Below are 21567 nucleotides of genomic sequence, written 5' to 3' on the forward strand. Positions count from 1 at the left end.
CATTAACAATATCACCTTCTTGCAAAGGCCGTCTGTCTGGAATCCCATGGCAGATGACTTCATTCACTGAGGTACAACAAGACTTTGGGAAATTATAGTAATTCAGGGGAGAAGGATAGCAATTTCTTGCAATGCATGCCTATGGTAAATTAAAATACAAAGAAAATCATTTAGAATGGACAAAAGGAAAAAAATCTATATACAATTAGTCAGATCGTAAAATCTGAAGACTTTTAAGACAGATGCTACTATAAAGAACTGATATTTTACTTGAAAATAGTGATGGGTGTATAGGTATATGTGCATGTATATATGCATGAATGTGTACTGGCAAATATACACACAGACTCTCTCTCTCTCTCTCTCTCTCTCTCTCTCTCTCTCTCTCTCTCTCTCTCTCCTACACACCATGTTTTCTTAGAACTAACAGACCAAGAAACAGTACTATAGACATATGATGACACCATGCCAGGCCAGTAGATGTTACCTGGTCCAGTGTCTAGTATGCTACATACCAATTAAATATACTGTTTGCAAACCAGTTTACTGCTCTTCATGTAAAGGAGAATCAAATTCACAAAATACAAATAACTGTCATCATATAAAGAGTTTACTGACTTTACTACTTGTGAAACATATTTTTAGGAAAAAGAGCCCATACTAATAAGCACCTTCAATAATACCCTGTTATGTTAAGGCCAATTCCATCCCTATAACAAGAAAACTAACACATGTATAATTAAGAAATGGTAAAGTACTTTCTGCAACATATGATATTCTGTGGCGTGTGAATCTTACAGTGGTACTCAGAGTGCCATAGGCTCTACTGATTTCCGTCTAGTAAGTCTCTAAGACTGCAGAAAATAACCATCTGTGGAATAAACGGTCCATAATTTACTAGAGATTCCACTACTTCTAGAACCCTGTAGGCAACTGAAGTTCCCTGAGGTAGAAATGTGCTTCACAGCAAATAATGACATCCTCCTGGTGCTCTGTGCTTCTGCAGCTACCACAACTTCTGTCCTGGAGTAGACCGTCAGTCTCACCCCTTAGAAGTTCTATGACCCTGGGTGATGTAATACCTCTTTCTCCTCAGGCCTACAAAATGGAAGCAAAAGAAACACCTAGTCACCTACTTCCAGAGGATGCTGGTGATATCAAACAAGTAAATATAAAGGCACATTAAAGGGCACCTAGCCCGAGAAAGTGTTCAAAATTCCTAACAATGATATACATATATATATATTACCCCAACTCAGAATTCATATAAGGCTAAATAAAAAAATTTACAAGGCCAGCATAATGGTTCAGAGGGCAGAGTCACTTGCCACCAGCCTGACAACCAGAATTCCATCCTCGCGACCCACATGATAGGAAAGAACTGACTTTCACAACTTTTTCTGAACTACATACACACACATAAATCCCACCCCACATAAACCAAGCAATAAATTCTAGACTGCTAAAAAAATACCTCCAACGATGTTTTCTTTTTTAATTTTTAAAACATTTTTATAAACTCAGGACACACAGTCCAGTTCTTTCAGGGAGGCTGTCGCCATCTACAATACCATCGTCACTGCCACGGCAGGGGGTCAGTTTCATCCTTACAGGCAATGGATGGATAGAGAGATCTTTAGAACCCACTGTCCACATGTGTGCACAATATAGGCACACGATGTAGACACTAGTCTACAACTAATAGACTCTAACAAGCAATCTTTATTTTAAAACAAAAGATATTGTCATGTAATATATACTACAAATTTTATCTGATCTGTTTATTATCTTGTGAATGAAGATTTTGAAGTTATGTCGTGGTTTCAATAAGACCCACAAGCTCATCTATGTGAATGCTTAGTCACTAGGGAGTAGAATTCTGGTAGGACAAAGGTGTGGCCTTGTTAGAGAAAGCAGGTCGGGAGACTGGCTCTCTCCCCTCCTCTATCTACTGTCTATCCTCCTCCCACCACCAGCCTGCACGCTGCCAAGCCCCCACCAAGAAAGTAATGGACTCTCCACAGCTGTAAGCAAGGACAGATTAAATGCTTTCTTTGTAAGAGCAACTGTGGCCATGGCATCTCTTCACAGCAACGCAACACTGACTAGGACAGGATTCTCCCATCTCATCTGTTTATTGCCTTTTTCCTGTGTGTATGAAAGGGAAACTAATTTCTAGTCTAGTTTCTGCAGTTTATTCTGTATTTCAGAATGCCTGGCATTATGTAGTGGTATGGTTTATTCTATGAAAGTTGATAAAAGCCTGAGGTTTCAGAATAACAGTTCTCAAGCGTCCCTGGATGTCAGCATCACATGCACAGTCATGCCTCAGAACCTGTGGAGGACGGGTCCTCAATACCCTCTACCAAATGTGCAGACACCCCAGTCTTCAGTGCAGTGTAGTGTCTGCATATACGCTATCCACATCCTCCCCACACTTTAAACCATCAGTCTGTTATCTACTATTGCACTGTAAATATTCCTATTTAGAGAACAGTATCAAGGAATAAAATAACACAAACATGTCTGTACAAACCTAAGTTATTTTTTTCCAAAACATTTTCAATTGCTGCTGGCTGAATGCCTAGAGGCCCAAGATCTATAGGTAGGATATACTTACCAATTAATAGCTACAGAATGCTTCCCATATTCAAAACAACACAAAAATAAGCTTTCAAATTCACTTAATAAAGTTATTTTGGACATTATAAAATGAATTTTTGAAACTTCTGATATAAAAAAGTAAAGTTCTTACTAAGTGTACAGCGTGATCAATTTCTTCAGTAGTTACACCTGCTTTAATCATCCCAGCAGCAATATCCAAGACTTCTCTAGCAAGCTGAAAAATAAGTACATTCAAGAAGAAATGAAACAACCTATACTCTATACTAGCTTTGATTTATGATTTATGAAAAATCAGTCAAATAAAATCATTTAATTTTGGATGCAATATTTAATAGTCAGAAACATAAAAGTATGTAAAAATAAATGCATATAAAAATTGGGATAAACAAGTTTACTAATAACTTTTTGTTTTTGAGACAGGCTTTCTCTGTGTAACAGCAGTGACTATCCTGGAACTTGATTTGTAAACCAGGCTGTCCTTGAACTCGTAGAGATCCACCTGCTGTTGCCTCAGAGTGCTGGGATTAAAGGCATACACCACCACCATCTGGCACTAATAAGTAAGCTTAATGAAGATTTATATCCTAAATTAGGTAAACTACCAACTGACAGTCTTACATTTCTAAAATGGGGGAGCATGAAAGGAAACGTAAGAAAAACCTAATGAATTTCCTCAAAAAAAAATCATAGTAAGCAAAAGAAATAAGATTCTCCAGACAATAAATAGCATCAAATCACTTTAAAATGCTGCACAAAAGCCTTAAGTGAGCATCTAAATGAACAAAATCAGTTGTGTCTCTAATCCCACCCATACTCCAAACACAGGTGTCTCACAAGACTTTAGTCTAACTCTGTGTGAGCCTTGGACCTTGTCCTGTGCTATAACATTTGTAAACATAGAACGATCATTAAAAACTTCACTCTGAAAAATAATGCTTGGTAGCCAGGTGGTGGCGGCACATGCCTTTAATCCCAGCATTCGGGAGGCAGAGGCAGGTGGATCTCTGAGTTTAAGGCCAGCCTGGTCTACAGAGTGAACTGCAGAACAGCCAGGGATACACAGAGACTCTATCTCAGAAAAACAAACAAAATAAGAACAATGCTACAAAAACTCTTGAGCAAAGTCATGCTCATCTTCCTGTCTTTGCAATTCAGTAAATATGTTTATACAAATAAACAAACAATACAAAATTGATCAAAGAAAATGGCAACTACAGATGAGTCGCTTACGTTTTATTCTAAAATAGATTATTTAAATATAAAAATGTTTTGAAAATAGGTAAAGGAAAGGGATGGTTAGTAAGAGTTTAAAATTTACAGCTTCATAAACCGTTAATCACAGACTTCCTGTGATTCCTCTTAACCCTGTCCTACGCGTGAAGAAAAACAACTTACCCTACAAACAAGTCGCATCCCTTCTATATCTTCAGCTGAGAGTAATTTGATTTGAGAAGTACCTTTGAGAGCCTGTTCAGATTCAGACATTCCTGGAACGGAAAATGAGTGAGTAAAACCACAACCAACAGAAAGACAGACTCAGTACATTATACCCTGAAGACCTGGTAACCGCTGATTCTCCTTATGTACCATACAAAACTATTTCAATTTCAGAGGATCCAAGTAAACTTTTTTTTTTCAAAAATATGTAGTATTTTCAACACTACAGTGGTATATTATTTGTGCTTTAATAAATAAAGCTTGCCTGTAGATCAGAAGGCAAAGCAGCCATACTAGTCACCATACAAGCCAGGGAGTGGTGGCACACACCTTTAATCCCAGGACTCGTGAGACAGAGGCAGGTGGATCTCTGTGAGTTCAAGGCTACACAAGATGGAATCTGCTAAAAGTAAAACAGCTCACGCATAGGTGATCACAGCATTTGGGATTACAGGCCTTAATCCCAACATTAGGGAGGTGGAGACAGGAATGATATGGCTGGGTGGAGAGAAGACTACAAGGGGAGACGACGTGAACTCAGAGGAGTATAGAGTGGGGTGCGGAATCTTCAGGATTGGCGGAGACAGGATCTTGCCCATTTTCAGACTGAGATAAGAGCCAGTGGCTGGCTGCTTTGCTTTTCTGATCTTCAGGTTGAACCCCAATTGGGCTTTTATTATTCATGCTATACAACACAAGAAGGAAATAAAAGAAACTGAAGAAAAATATCTACAAATTCTACTAGGAACCAGCCAATGTTTACAGAGTACTGACTGTATGCCAGGTTGTGTACTCACAGATTTACTAATGATGAACAGCACAATTTACAAACGGCTTTCATGCCATGAATAAAGCATCTACGCACCAGCAATAATCATCAACTGCCTTATTGCTCTAAAACCAGACCTAAGTCGCTGTCACTCAAAATACAGTTTAGGACCTTGTCTAGGGGATTTTGTTGGCTTGGGGGGGGGGGGGTTGTTTTGTTTAAGTTTCATGTGTACTGGTATTCTGTCTGCATGTCCTGTGGTCTTAGAGGCCAGAAAGGGCATCTGGTCCCCTGGAACTGACATTACAGTAGCATATGAGCCATTAGGAAGGTACTGGGACTTGAACCTGGATCCCCTTAAAGAGCAGCCAATGCTCTTAAACACTGAGTCATCTATCCAGACTGGTTTATGACTTTTAGTAGGCTCTAACTAACATCTGAAAAGTGAAAAAGGAGTAGAAAGGACCACATTCTGTATTATAAAGCCCCAGGTAAATATGGCTGTGAAATACCTGATTATTATTATTTTTTTAAAGAATATTTATTTATTTATTATGTATACAATATTCTGTCTGTGTGTGTCTGCAGGCCAGAAGAGGGCACTAAATCTCATTACAGATGGTTGTGAGCCACCATGTGGTTGCTGGGAATTGAACTCATGACCTTTGGAAAAGCAGGCAATGCTCCCAACCACTGAGCCATCTCTCCAGCCCCCCTGATTATTATTTTTACACAAATGGGAAATCCTATCCAAATAATCTTCATTAATGAAATTAGTCTAATTCAAGTTTTATATATACTTAAAACAGTCAATATAGCAATTTCAAAATCTTGGGGAGAAAATGAATCCTGTTTTCATTCTCTGAAATGGAAAATGCCCAAACAAACTTTTTTGCAATTTCTTTACGTGTGTGCTGGTGTGTGGAGGTCAGTCAGAGTAATGGACACCTAGGGAAGGAGTCAGAGGCAGCTAGATCCTCTTAAGGGCAGAAGGCACTGTTAACCACTGAGCTCTCTCTGAAGCCCCCTAAATAACTTTTCATTACCATAAATTAAGAAAAGATTCACATCAAAAGACAGGATTATCAATTCAATATTAGAAAGTAAATGACTATCCAGAAAGATAATCCTCATAACTTGGGTTGCTCACCTTAAAATATAAATCTCAAATCAAAAAAAAAAAGAGCATCTGGAACAATGCTACTCCAGCAATACTAGCAGACTAAGTAAAAGAAAGAAAACATAAAATGTAAAAGGAAGGACAAAGACTTTATCAACCTCAGATTTTACATAGACACAGAACAAAAGAACCATCTGATAAATGGATGAAAATAATTTAGTAAGTTAGCAGTCAAGATGTCAAAAATCAAAAACTCTGCCTACCATAATACAAACAAGCTAATAACTACTAAACAATAAAGTACCCAGAACAAATGTAACAAAAAAGAGCTTCAAAAAGGAACTCTGAAAACTTCACTTAAAAATATAAAAGGAGATTAATACAACAGAAAACATGCCAACAATAACAAAATAAACAAACAATAAATAAACAATGCCAACAAGATATTTTGGGAATCAAGACAAACTTATTACATACTTAATACAGAAAAAGAAACATGCAAGAATACTCAGCAAATTTCTGAAAAAAACAAAAGACAAAGGTGACAGGAGCAAGGCCTGCAAATATGAAAACATTTCCAGTAGTCAAATTTGGAAATGGCATATGATTACAAACGGGCCAATCAAACACCAGATCAAAAACATGAGAATCAAATATAATAATACAAGACACATGTATCTTACTATATACAAATGCGGAAAGTTTGAATAATAAAATGACAAAACATTAGTATTCAGCTGAAGAAAAAACATTTTTATCATATAATTCAGAGTGTTAATGTACAAAGAACATTTTAGAAATCAACTCTGAAAAAACTATTAGTCTAATGGGGTTAAGAATATGAAGGAAGGCCGCGCGGTGGTGGCGCACGCCTTTAATCCCAGCACTTGGGAGGCAGAGGCAGGCGGATCTCTGTGAGTTCGAGACCAGCCTGGTCTACAGGACTGGCTCCAGGACAGGCTCCAAAGCCACAGAGAAACCCTGTCTCGAAAAACCAAAAAAGATGGGCTGGAGAGATGGCTCAGTGGTTAAGAGCATTGCCTGCTCTTCCAAAGGTCCTGAGTTCAATTCCCGGCAACCACATGGTGGCTCACAACCATCTGTAATGAGGTCTGGTTCCCTCTTCTGGCCTGCAGACATACATACAGACAGACGATTGTATACATAATAAATAAATAAATATTAAAAAAAAAGAATATGAAGGAAAAGGAAAGAAAATACAATTTTTAATACATGAAAACATGATAAATCTTATAATTTAAAAATGTAAGCTAAAGTAAAATATACAATTTCTCAACCTTTCAGACTTATAAATACCATACAAACTTGATAACAAATAATGCTGGTAATGCAGTGACAATGGAAGAGAAGCAAAGTGTTTTTCTTTTAAAATTTGATCCATTCCCTGAAGTTGTGTGTCATCCTCAAAGAGGATGCTAGTCTTCACTGTATCGTTCAAATTTAGTTTATGTTCTGTCAGAGCAAGCATGCCCATGTTTTATTTGTTTGTTTTTTGGAGGATTTTTGTTTTGTTTTTGTTTGGTTTTTCAAGACAGGGTTTCTCTGTGTAGCTCTGGAGCCTGTCCTGGCTCTAGTTAGCTCTGCAGACCAGGCTGGTCTCAAACTCACAGAGATCTGCCCGCCTCTGTCCCCCCCAAGGGCTGAGATTAAAGGTCTGCTCACCACCGAGGCTCATGCTCATGTTTTTATGAGAGTAATAATTGGCAAAATACTCTGATATTTCTAATATCTCAAAATAAAAATGAATATATCCTTTGATTCAAACCATTACACAATTAACCTAAAAAGATTATTTCTAATTATGAACAAAGATGAAACTACAAGAATAGAAGCTACAATCAAATTCACAGAAGCAAAACCCTGCAAATAATCTAATCTAACCATTCATGAGTAGAGGCCTGGTTGATAATTATGACACGCCCACACAATGAAATTAAAATTAGAACTAAAGAACTTATATGAACTCATATAGAGCACATCACAATATATTAACACATTAAGAAAGGACAAAAAGGTGAAAAGATGTATTGGTATACACATTTGTATATATTTGTGTGTATTTGTATATAAACTCACAGAATATCTTGGGAATATTCTTAAACCTCTACAGAGTAGGACTTCTTTTCAATGCAAAACATTCTATTCTGTTAAAAGTTCTATTTATTTCTTAAAATACTAAGCTAATACTACATTCAAAGGAGAATAAAATTACATGTTTCCAAGGTATTACTATACTCTCTTTTCCTTAAACTTATTCGCAATGAATTTAACTAAATTTTAAAATTACGTATAGAAAAGTAATGCCATGGCTCCGCACATCTTAAAAGCAAAGCAGCTATCTAAGCTCCCATTCAGCGGTACAAGCTGTCCACAGAGGCAGCAGACATGGAATCCCATGCTCAGAAGGCTGAGCCAGGAGGACTGTCCAGGAGGCCAGTTTGGGCTAGGTAGTTAGATCATGTCAAGAATAAAAAATGTTAAATATTTTAAATTTAAAAATAAACAAATGATGTAAAAAAAACCACTGGTATTCAACCATTCTCATTTCTGACATGCAAAGCCAGTCAACACCTAGTCCAACCTAAATACTGTACAAGTTCAAAGGTCAGAGACTAAGTCCACTGACCTGTGTGGCAAATTACTCATCTTCTCTGCATGTCTCACTATTATTATCTATAAAATAGAGAAGACAACAGAACCTACCTCAGAAATGTAGAAAGTATTAAATGGAGTAACACGTGCAAAGAACTTAGCACAGTGCCTGACACATGCTAAGCAGAAATAAATATCAGTTACTATCGCAGTCATCCCCGTCATGCTCACAACACTACCTACACCACCACTGCCATCCTCTCCGCTGCTACAGCCCAGTCTGAGTGAGGATTCACTCTGGCCTTCAGAATCAACTTTTGTCTTAATTTAGGTTAAGAGCAAAAAGAAAATCAAAGCCTTTCCCTCCCAACTGGCAGTTCATTTAACACAAAATACAACATTTTCTCAATGTTGTCTTTAATAGCCACATAAACACTGTTTTCAGAACTGAACAGATTCCTAAAGAGGGGGAAAAAAATCTTTATCTTAAATACTTTAATGTGGCTTTAAAAAAAAGGAACCATGTTTACATTTACATGTCCAGCACTGAAAACTCTCTACACAGAGCATTCCTTCCTTCCTCTGCAGTGATAACCAAGCCCACAAACGGAAAAGTGAACTTACCTAAGGGATGGTCAGCATAGTCTGGCCTCTGAATGTAACTGGGCACTGGCCTCGTTGGCATCTAAAAACATTAACAAAATCAGTTCAGAACCTACTAACTAGTAACAAAATTAACCTGGGAAGAAGAGTGAAGAGTGGGGTTCAGGCAGAAGTTTTTAATAAGTCAATTCTAAACCAGGCTGGTGGTGGCACACGGCTTTAATCCCATCAGTAGGGAGGCAGAGGCAGGATCTCTGTGCGTTCAAGGCCAGTCTAGTCTACAGAATGAGTTCTGGGAGAGGTTCCAAAGCTACAGAGAAACTCTATCTCAAAAACCCAAATGAATGAATGAATGAAAAAAATGAAAGTTAATTCTAGTTGGCATGTTAATGTTGTAAGACCCCTAGCTCACTCACTGACGCTAAGCTTACTTTCTGTGCCAGTGCCACACATGTCTGAGAAAGAAGAGCTCATATATATGAGGCTGGAGAAATGGCCAGTGTTCATCAGGTGGCTCCAGGGAGACCCGACTTCTCTGGTATCTGCTGGCACATGAACTCATGTGCAAATACCCACACAGAGATAGAAATGCAGAATTTAAACAATAAGAGGAGTAAATCTTTAAAAAAATAAAAATCACCATGCTCTTGCTCCAAACAGGAACAAAGTGGCGTCTCAGAGCAAAAAGGAAAAAAGTACACATTCCTAGACACAATCACTGGAAGGGGATACAGAAACATCCTATGTGTCTGGTAGCTTTCCAAATTTTATATTAAATACATATTCATTTTATTAAAAGTACAAGACAAGTCAATTTAAATATTCAAGGGTAGCAAATTTCAACTTAAGTGAATTGTCATGTTAAAACTCTTGAGTCCAGAAGGTATAGCTGCACATGCCTTTAATCCCAGAATTTGGGAGTCATACACAGGTGGATCCCTGTAAATTTGAGGGAAGCCTGGTTTACAGAGGGAGTTCCAGGACAGCCAGAGCTACAAAGGGAAACCCTGTCTTGAAAAACCAAAGCCAAGCCAGATGATGGTGGCACACACCTTTAATCCCAGCACTCGAGAGGCAGAGGCAGGCGGATCTCTGTGAGTTCGAGACCAACCTGGTCTACAGAGCTAGTTCCAGGACAGGCTCCAAAGCCACAAAGAAACCCTGTCTCGAAAAACCAAAAAAAAAATAATAAAAAAAAATAAAAGCCAAAGCCAGAGAGAGAGAGAGAGAGAGATAATATTTATCCCACTCTTATTTAAAATTTATAAAGTTTTAGTCTTTATATCTAAAATCTTCTCCACTTCTTCCACAACTGCCAACTGTCCTACTAGCTCCCAAACAAAATACCCTGAGCTCTAGAATGTTCGCTGTTCCTTCCTGTTCGTGCCCCACTACTGGAATACAAATTACAAGCATTAATTTCAGGAAATTGAAAACTGGTCAAAGACAGTGATACATCCCAGTTACTTGACATACTCACCAGTGGGTAATGTGGTCTGAGTTTACCAGTGTACCGGTAGCCTGCCCATGGATCAGTGTTCACATCTCCTTCTACGGTCCAGGAACACACTTCCCGTTTTGCCTTTTCGTCTTCTGGGAGAGAGATGGACAGATGTGAAGGACAAACAAGATCCAGGCTTTTGCTGAGCAGAGTGGCGCGCATCTGTCATCCCAGCAGTTGGAAGACTAAGGTAGGAGGGTCATTAAGTTCAGGTCACACAGAGTACTCCATCACTAGGCTCAGGGCTATCCAGATGGCTGGCTCAGTGAATAAAGGAGGCACCAACACCCCACAAGGCAAAAGGAGAAAACTATATCCCCCAAAAGTCCTGACTTCCTTCCAACCATGTAGCATGTATTTTTTTTCCTGCACATGCAAGCACAAATACAAATAAAATGGTAAATGAAATTTTTAAAAAATCTAGATCCTAGAAAAAGAGCAAAAAAAAAAAAAAAAAAAAAAAAAAAAAAAAAAAAAAAAAAAAAAACAGAAAAAAAGAAAAAAATAAATAAAAAATCTAGATCCTGTCTCAAAACAAATTCAAAAAGGCTGTGCTTTACCAACCTCCTAGGAAGGGAACAAGGAAAAAGAAAAAAAAAGGCAGCTTTTCAAATCTCCCTGCTGATCTGCATTCCTGCCCATCTACAAACAGTATTTTCAAAGAAGTATTGAAAGCAGACCTCAAACAAATAACACAAAAGCTATCAAGACAAACAAAGCTGAAACACAAGTTCTTTTCTAATCTTTATACAGAACTCACTAGAAATTTACACCTGAAAATTTAAGTAAGCTTACATTTCAGGATCCGTTTAATCCTCGACAAGTACGTGAGTCCTAATAATCCTGATGAGCTGAGGCTGGCAGCAAAACCTTAAACAGCTGGGAAAGCAAAGGACGCTGTATCTGTTTTCCAAAATCCACAATGCACTAGGTTCAGATAAGATACAGGCAGTGCCAAGGAACATCAGACTTCACGCACTATAAGGCCCAAAATATATGACCTCCAAGCTGTACACTTTCATTCAAGGATCAAACCAAAAGCAGCAAATCTCTTCCTTTAAGCTTTGGTAAACTTTCACTGACAGTATTTCCCACTGGCAGACTACATTTCCTCCCGTGGATAACCCAACACTCCCATTAAGATAGATATCACTTTATACCACCACAAAAAATAATATCTTTTAAAAATTGTATTCCCTTTTCCTTCAAAGATGGTTTGGTTAACCTCAGATGCTTTGGTAAAGCAATCTAACAAACCTAGAAAACAGAGGCAGATGAGTACAAGGTACCAAAATCACCAAGACAGAAAGATTTCAGCAACTACCACACTACCTGCTAAAACCGTATGCATCAGAGGCAGTGCTTTATGCACAGAAGTCCTTGTCAGTTGCCAGGAAACCATGGCAGGTCAGCCACACTAATAATTACATTTACAGGATGAGGAGCCGATACAGAAAGGGTATCTGAAGAACAGCCACACCAGTGTGGCTGACAATGGCTAAGAAACAGTTAATAGTCTGTGGGGTAATACAAGACACCTCCAAAATCAAAAGGTTTTGGTAATACATGCCTATAATCCAGCACTTGGGAGGTAGAGATAGGGAGGTCGGGATTTAAAATCATCATCAGCTACAGAGCAACAGAGATCTGACCAAATAAAATCAAACAGCCCCTGTATCCTCCGCCTACAATGTGCAGACACTTTTAGCAAAGACAAGAGGGTGCCAAAAGATTAGGGCATTATCAGGTACTAGCCAAGTTAGAGCCATCTACTCAGCAAAGACCTCATGTTTTCATATTAAAGAAATGAAACAAGATAAACCAGATGTAATTCTATGTATTTTATTACATATTACCAAAGAATAATAATTCCAGATGTCAGAATTATACTTTCAGAACCAGGAGAAGTTCTAATGCTGGCTCATCAGCTGCATCCAAGGCCAAGGGTGTAAGGATAAGCAGCAGTGTTACTTACTTGCTTTCTTATGTAGTAACTTGTGAGTAGCCCAACTTCCTTTAAAGCATTCCTAAAAGAAAAAACAAGGAAATCAGTTTCAGGCCTTCCTTAATCAGAAACAGTTTTAAGGACTGTTCCACAGAAGAAACAGCTATTGGCCGGGTATGATGGTACATGCCATTAATCCCACCCCTCTGGAGGCAGCAGCATGCAGATGGGATCCAGGCCAGTCAGGACTACACATTGAAAGACTACCTCAAAAAACAACAAATAAAATAAAATAAAAAGACTAAAACACAAACGTTTGAAAAATAAATATTTATAAAAAGCTTAAAAAATGACATCAGCCAGGTAGTAGTGGCAATACACACCTTTATTTCCAGCACTCAGGAGGTAGAGGCAGGCAGATCTCTCTGAGTTCAAGGGCAGCCTGGTCTACAGAGCAAGTTCTAGGACAGCCAAGGCTGTTACAGAGAAAGCCTGTCTCAAAAACCCAAAAAGAGGGGAAGGGGGAAGAGAAGGAAGGAGGGAAGGAGGAAAGGAGGGAGGGCCATCAACTCAAGAAATCTAAGTTAGGGTTATAGTTATAGTTCAGCCTGACTGTGTAGTGCCTTCAATAGTACTAGGGTAGCACTGCCCCAGGCCACCCCTGTACTGTGTTTGAACATTACTCCCTAGATGGCAGTATTATTTGGAAAGGTTGTAGAGCTTTAAGGAAGGAACCCCGCTGATGTAGGTGCGTCTTCAGTCTATGTGTTACTTTCATTGGTTAATAAAGAAACTGCCTTGGTCTTTTGATAGGGCAAAATTTAGGTAGGCGGAGTAGACCTAACAGAATGCTGGGAGAAAGAAGGCAGTGAGACAGATGCCATGGAGCCAGCCGCCAGGTCAGACATGCTGAATCTTTCCCAGTAAGCCACCACTTCGTGGTGGTTCACAGATTATTAGAGATGGGTTAATCAAAATGTGAGAGTTAGCCAATAAGAGGCTAGAACTAATGGGCCAGGCAGTGTTTAAATGAATACAATTTGTGTTGTTATTTCGGGTGTAAAAATAGCTGCGTGGAAGCCAGGCGGGACGAAAAGTAGGCTCACTCCCCTTTCACTACACCCCGCTCTCTAATGTCTGTCCCTGCTTCCTGACTACAAACAATGTGACCAGCAGCCTCATGCTTGGCCCACCAGCTTTCCTCACTACAATGAGCCATAAATCCCTCCTTAAACTATAAGTCAAAACAGTCATTCTTCCTGAGTTTTTTCTCCTCAGGAAGTTGGCCAGAGCAATGAAAACAGTAACCAAGAGTTGGAGAGTTCTCAATGTTTTAACCCACCCCCTCAAAAAAAGTAGTGGGTATAAAAAACTTAAGTTTTCCTATTGGCTGTAAAGATTATTTTATATAGAATCAGCTCCTATTATAGTCCACCCTATCATTCACAGCAAAGCAAAAACTGTATTAAAAGCCAGTTCTATGTAGTTCAGGACCTCGTGGATCATTACAAATGTGGACAGAGATGGCTCAGCAGTCACAAGCTTCAAGGGACACAAGTTCTGTTCCTGGCACCCTCATAAGATGCTTACAACTGCCTGTAACTCTAGCTCCAGGGGATCCAATGCTCTCTTCTGTACTCAGTAGGCACTACACACACATCCACAAGCCCACATACATACATTTTTTTTAAATCTTTATAAAAAAAAAAAAGCCTTAACTCTGGGTACGTATCTTAACTCTGGGTACGTATCTGGTGACAGTCACATGCTCAACTCGGTATTGGCTGTTCCCTAGGCTGAAAGTCTTTTTGATATCTACTATTGCTAAATAGTCATCCTTAACATATTCTGACGCCCCTTATCTCCCCCTTTGCATAACACTGTGTCTTTTTATTAGTCTTTATAACTTAAGTTATGCAGCTAGTTACGTAATATTTGTCTCAAACGGTAAGGAACCATCTTATTTACTGTTAAATGCCTAACGTCTAGCCGAGTACTTTACTTACAGCATGAACGGGTGCCCCCCTAAGATGATATACTCCCAACACTTATGCCAAAAGGCAGATACACACCACCATTTCCTCTGGCTACATATCTAGTTGTCTTTAGAAAGCCTGCAATGCCAACAATCCCACATCACCAACATGTATTTTTTAAAGATTTATTTATGCGTGTATGTGTCTGTGTGTATGCGCCTGCATGCGTACATTGCATTCATATGAAGTTCCGTATACAAAGGCCAGAAGAGGACATGAGACCCTCAGGAGCTGGCATTTTAAGGCAGCTGTAAGCCACCCCATATGAGCTCTGGAAACTGAACTCTAGTTCTCTAGTCCTCTGTGGGAGCAGCAAATGCTCTTCATACTGTCCCATCTATCCAACTTCCCCCAAAATGTGCCTTTCTGTATTTGGTTTAAATTTTATATCCAACATTATTATTTATCATTTTTGTCATACTTTCATTTTGGTTGGTCAATTCCTTCTGATTATTCATTTTTACAAAATGTCACATGACATTTTGGATGAGAAACACCTACTGCTGCCTACATGTGAGCCAAGTGTCAAATGACAGCATCACAGATGAACAAGGACAGAAGCGGAGACTCATGGCTGATGGGAATGCACATCTAGTATGTACTAGTAACCTATGGACCGAATAAAGTTAGTATTCTGTCATTGCTGTTTTCAAAGAACTGGTTGCAAGAACTTGCCCAAGACATAAGTTGGGCATAGTGGTGTATATGCCTGGAATTCCAGCATAAAGAAGCTAAGCTTGGATTGCCACAAATACTCAGGGAAAACCCATTTTGGACTGTATAATGAGAATTTGTTTCAATAATAATAATAATAATAATAATAATAATTATTATTATTATTATTATTTACCCAAATGCTTTTTGTTTTGTTTTGTTTTCTGAGTCAGGGTTTCTCTGTAGCTTTGGAGCCTGTCCTGGAACTAGTTCTTGTAGACCAGGCTGGCCTCGAATTCACATACCCAAATGTTCTTAAACAATATTTACTTTCAAATATTTTTAAGCTTTTTTTTTTCAATATATGAGGTTTGGACCCGAGCAATTCTTTAGCAGTGAAGAGCACTGGCTACCCTTGCAAAGGACCCTACTTCAGTTCCCAGCATCCATACGATGGCTCACAACCATCCTTAACTCAAATTGCAGGAGATCTGATGACTGCTTCTGACCCCCAAGAACACCAGGCACCTACATGGTACACATACATACATGCAGACACTCTCACACATGATTAAATAAATCTAAATGATAAATAAGGTAATAACCGTCTTGAAAACATTTACCAAGCCCTAGGCTAGGCATGTACACGATCCTATTCACCTTCTTCCTAACTCTAAGAGTGGTACCATCCATCAGTCCTCTCTTTATTATAAGTTAGAAGATATAAGAGTTATCCAAGGCTACGGAGCAAAGACTGACACCCAGGTCTGATCGCAAAAGCAATCTCCTTCCACCTAGCTACAGTCACTGACATTTTAGCTCTGACATCCGCAAACAACAACGCATCATTTAGTTCCTTCTCAGGCAATCACCTGGCTCAGGACAAGACAATGAACAGCACAGAATCTTGTTAAATAACAGCAGTTAAGAAACTGGAAATTTAAGTTCAGCCATAATAAATGACAGTAATTAATAATACACCTTTGTATCTATTAATATAAAAAATATGAGTAAAGTTCCACTTTCCACAGCAGGCCCATTCCTTCAACTTTCAGTCAATGCACTGAGAGCACACTGACACCACAAGGAACTTCAGAGAACACAAAAATGAGTAAACCTCAGCCCCATCTCAAAAAACAAAACTCTTACAAGTGAAGAATAGTAGGGTACATTGATATAGATATGAATAATTTGCATTGGTATAGATCTTGGTTTATTGATACAAATTTAAGGTCAATCTTGTTACATGTATATTTCTGCTCTTGATTGAGGTGGTCTGATTGTGTAGTTCATTTAAAAAATGTAATGTATAATTAAGAAATATAGGTTGTTAATGGATAATCATCTATAATAGTCCAGCTTGTAGTCATGTTAGTTAGATTTTACAGATGTATAGAGATATATTTCAGTTATATATTCTTCCAATCTTTCAGAGACCTTCAGAATATGGCATTTTAAATCTTTAAGAACTTAAGATTTTTCATGATAGTGAGACACATCTGCTCTAGGCAGCACCAAGCAACTTCAAGAAAAGATGGGCATCTAAGAGGCTCCTTAGCCATTTGGGCAAGAAACTGCTCTTGCCTGAACTGCTGAACTGGACATGCAGTAACCGAAGAAAAATGACTGCTGAACTTGCCTAAAGGTGAGATGATCCTTCAGGGTTCCTGCTTAATGAAAGAGTCTGTGAGACATTCTGCAGGATACAAAAGAAAGCTACTGAACTGTCTATATCCTGCTTTGTGAAAAAGTCTGCTGGATACTATGGGCCGGTAGGCCAAAGTTGGATCCCTCAGCGGTACAGAAAAACTTTGGGTGACTATCCAGGCAATAAGATGTCTCTGTCAATTTTGGAAGTTGCTTACAACGCACTTCCTGTTTACTTAGGTAATATTATATCCTTCTGGAGTCTTTGATGGAGTTAAAGAATAGATATAGTTTTCCTTTGTTATGATAAGATAAAATAGATATAAATATTTTAACTGTAATTCTTGCTTGATAACCGTTTTGTTATATATAATTTTACTATGTTAAAGCTTTCTTTTTTGTTTAAACAGAAAAGGGGAAATGGTGTAGGAGGTCCTTCTGTCTAAATGTTGCTTTCATTGGTTAATGAATAAAGAAACTGCCTTGGCCTAGTTGATAGGGCAGAACTTAGGTAGGCGGGGTTTTTGTGTTGCTTTCATTGGTTAATGAATAAAGAAACTGCCTTGGCCTAGTTCATAGGGCAGAACCTAGGTAGGCAGGAAAAACTGAACTGAATGTTGGGAGAAGGGAGGTGGAGTCAGAGAGAGCCGCCAGAGTCAGACATGTTGAATCTTTCCCAGTAAGCCACTGCCACATGGCGATATACAGATTAATAGAAATGGGTTAAATCAAGATGTGAGAGTTAGCCAATAAAAGGCTAGAGCAAATGGGCCAAACAGTAATTTAATTATACAGTTTCTGTGTGGTTATTTCGGGGCTAAGCTAGCCAGGTGGCCGAACAAACAAGCAGCCTCTCCCTACAACTGTACATACGATTATTATTAATTTAGTAAGAAAGGATACCCACCAAGACACTCAAAATATTACAACCTTTGGAAAGATCAATTTTAAAGATAACAAGTCTTATTCTATTAAAGGAAGAAATTCCCTTAAAATAAAACAACTCAGATAAAAATATTTTTGTTTTTAAACATAAAATACAGCATTTTTAACAATAAATTGAGATATTATTTATATAGTTTACTTTTCTGGTCAGTGCCTTATCTACTCATTTCATCTACCAAAACTATTTGGTAGGAACTATTATATTAGTGCCCCATTTCCAAAAGACAAGGAAGCCAGAAGTAACAGCAGAGGAGCCTCTCTCTGCCAATTCAGACACTACTCATCCATCCAAACGTGCTGACCACTTGCTGCACAGTTCAAGGAAATGAGCATTCAGCCAGGAAAATGATAGCTCACCTTCTAATCAAAGATACTATTTTCTAACAAATAAGGTAACTGCAGGTCATTAAAATGTTGTAAGAGTTATGGTATTATAACAGGAGTCTCTGTAGTTTGGTTTAGTTTGGTTCCAAAGACAAGGGGGCTAGTATTAGGAAAAGGAAGAGTGAGAGGCAGAGGGAAACAAACCACTGTGAAAAGAACATGCCCAATAGCAAGGAAATGTCTTAGTCTCACACTTATGTAAAACACTGTGTTTAGGAAAAGTTACAGTGACTTGATCGAGGTCTTTACCAGGGCTGAAAGAACAGCTGCAATTTCGCAGGACAAGTGACATTCAGAGTCAGTAAAGAGTATAAACACAGCCATGACTACAGCAAGGCAATCTGCTTAGCCTGAGAAAAGCTACCCTAATTGTGGAGTCAGAACACCAAAAGTAGTGACAATCTAATCACTGAAATAAGCATGATCCAACTGTGGGGAAAAGTGACTTTTATACATAAGATCCGGTCTGGTTTGGTTTGAGCCGTGTCTTATGAAGTGAAGAATCACAGTGGAGAAATGAATGAACCACTACAACTAACTGGTGACAAATTTTACAAGGTGGCCAAGGCAGCTAATAACAGGGATGAAGAGACAGCATAAGCCACTCTGAGTGTCTGATGACAGTAGAGCAACAATACTAGTAACACACCTACAGATTCCAGCACAGGCTACACTCTTCCTACCATAAGCAAGTTAAGGTGTTCCAACAAATGCCACCTACGCTTGATGAACAGTTTTCCAAAACCTTTTAAGCATTTAGATACAGATATAGATATTTACATCATTTCCTCTTCCTTTTCTTCCCTCCAAACCTTCCCATAAATCCTCTTGTTCTTTCTTAGATCCATGGCCTCTATTTCTTTGTTACATGTAAAACTCTTATCTCAAAAAAGAGAGATGGAGGAGAGGGAGGGAGAAAGAAAAAGCAAGAGAGAGAGAGAGAGATAAAGAAAGAAGGAAGGAAAGTAGTAGTAGCTGAGCTGGGAGAGATGCCTCAATAGTTAAGAGCACTGGCTGCTCTTCCAGAAGACCCAGGCTCAATTTCCAGCCCATATGATGGCCCTTAACTCACTATATAAACCAGGTTGGCCTAGTAGAGATCTACCAGCCTCTGCCTCCCAAGTGCTGGAATTAAAGGCGTGTGCTACTACACCTCCCAACTTTAAACACTGTGTAGACTACATTAATCTACTTAGATGGGTCACAATTTTCAAAGGAAATTTTTGTTTTTAAGTCAAGGTTCCACCCAGAACTCAGTAAGTTAGAATTGTAAAATATTAAAACCACGAGAGTCCCTGTATCAAGTTGGTAGCCCTAATGCTATTTTTAGATCAAGAACCACTTCACGTGCAACGTTTTGCAAAATGACAGCAGCAACAAGGTCAAGGATGATATACTTTCTAAAAACAAGACTCATACAACAGTGATGATCTCTTGTAATGGCTTATCTATAATTGTAAAGGCTTTTAAACATAAGTTTTAATTTTACATTTATTTTTGCAAGTACTTTATATTTGAAAATAGTTGGTCTTGCTCTTTTCACATAACTATCTTCCCCCAGACAGGGTTTCTGGAAGTCAAGAGATCCGACTGCCTCTGCCTCCCAAAGTGCTGGGATTAGAGGCGCGCCACCACCGCCTGGCCACATAACTATTCTTATTCAACTGTATTTAGATATCAGTATTAAATTAAACTGGAATCCTTTAAAGGACAAAACGCCTTACATTGTAAGGCTACACGCCTTACCTTAATTTCAATGCAAAAAATACAGAAGGAAAACCGTCCACCATTCTCTCTATGCAGGTTCACACCGGAACTCGGGAAGTTAAGTAATTTCACTTACTCAAGATCTCGCAGGAATTAGCATACTAAGACCTCTGGACTATTGATTAATTCACCTCTCCCAGGAACCCATCAGTTTATCATCAAAATATTGCTATGTCCCTCATCAGCAAACTGCAACTAAGAGCCTAATAACTACCTCTTGCTGCCTTGCCATCATTCTGAGTCTCGAAACGCAAAGAACACAAACGCTGTTCAGTAAACACACACTTCTGTCAGGGCCCATTTAGTACTGGGTTTGCTCAGCTGCACAAAACTTCGAATACATCAGAGCCTTAAAGCATAACCCTTGAGGGAACTGTCCCTTCACTCCATGGGAACTTCAGTAACACAAGTGACTCATCTCTTTAACTCACCGGTTCTCTCCATTAATAATCTGAGATGCCAACGGAAAAGAATGAATTACACAGACCCCTCTCTACTCCCACATCCGAAGTTGCTGAAATGTCAAAGCACGGTAGTAAAACACGAGAGGCATGAGGCTGGAACCAGCTCCCCTCTTCAGGAGCCTGCGGCCACCCCGAGGCCCCGGAGGCTCGTTTCCGTCTCCGTCCGGGATGGCACAGGCACCGGAGAGAAGCCCCCGGAGCGCGGCCCGCGGCGTCCAGACCCGACCCCGGCTAGGGCGGAGGTCGCGGGCCACCGCATCCCGCGCGTTCCCACCTGCCCACAACCTGGCCGCCCTCCCCGGCGCCGAAGCGCGGCCCGAACCCGCCGCGGGTCAGCTTCCGCTCCCGCGAGAGCCGGCGGCCGGCTCCCGAGGCCCGGGCCGCTGCGAGGCCCGTGGGGGAGGCGGCAGGGCCCGGAGACGGAGGGGCGCGGGGTGGGCGGCTACCTGCGAGCAGAAGTACGAGCCCTGGATGCCCAGCTTGATGCAGGTGGGACACTGGAGCTTGGCCTCGCTGCTGCAGCCGTCCGTCTCGCAGACCCGCGTCTCCACCGCCGCCATGCTGCCTGCCTGCCGGAGGAGGAGGAGGGAGGAACGGCCGAGGGAGGGGACAGAACCAGCCCGGGAGGAGCTCGGCCCGTAAACCGAGGCGCCGGACGGGGAGGAGTCGGGTCCGCTCCTACGCTGCGCGCTCCGCCCCCGCCGCGCACGCGCAACCAGCGCCCCGCCCTCTCCAGGCGCGCGCTCCCCTGCTGCCCCGTCCCTCGCCGCGCACGCGTAGTGGCGCCCCGCCCGGCAGCTCGTCCTGCCTCTCCAGGCTTGCCTAGCCTAGCTTCGCCGGCGGCGCCACGTGGGGTCCGAGGAGACCCTGTAGCCACTTCCGTTGTCTGGGCGCCTTCTGGCGGCGGGCGTGACGTAGCGACGCGGACCGCGAAATTCCTGAGCCCTCGGTGTTCCCCATTCTCGCAGGTGGTTGGAAAGGGTGTGGATCCCCTGCTTGGTTCACCTGGCGCTTCCTGGGAATTTAATTCCCTTTTCTGAGTTGCGCTTCTCTCTGG

General features: G+C 40.3%; 1 protein-coding gene and 1 pseudogene across 1 annotated transcript in view; both read right to left on the reverse strand.

Annotated features, from left to right (window-relative positions):
- Window positions 1-21128, reverse strand: part of Metap1 (methionyl aminopeptidase 1) — a 32211-nt gene extending 11083 nt beyond the window's left edge. Inside the window, exons 1-7 of the mRNA XM_005357432.3 lie at window positions 20957-21128; window positions 12644-12695; window positions 10648-10760; window positions 9189-9249; window positions 4021-4112; window positions 2756-2839; window positions 3-139 (exon numbers count right to left, since the gene is read on the reverse strand). Of these exons, the coding sequence (XP_005357489.1) occupies window positions 3-139; window positions 2756-2839; window positions 4021-4112; window positions 9189-9249; window positions 10648-10760; window positions 12644-12695; window positions 20957-21070 (653 nt within the window). The 5' untranslated portion in view covers window positions 21071-21128. The remainder of the gene's footprint in view (window positions 1-2; window positions 140-2755; window positions 2840-4020; window positions 4113-9188; window positions 9250-10647; window positions 10761-12643; window positions 12696-20956) is intronic.
- LOC113457271 lies at window positions 7339-7438 on the reverse strand (annotated as a pseudogene).
- Window positions 21129-21567: the final 439 nt, after the last annotated feature.

Source organism: Microtus ochrogaster, chromosome 21 (genome assembly GCF_000317375.1).
Source record: "Microtus ochrogaster isolate Prairie Vole_2 chromosome 21, MicOch1.0, whole genome shotgun sequence".
NCBI classification, from domain to species: domain Eukaryota; kingdom Metazoa; phylum Chordata; class Mammalia; order Rodentia; family Cricetidae; genus Microtus; species Microtus ochrogaster.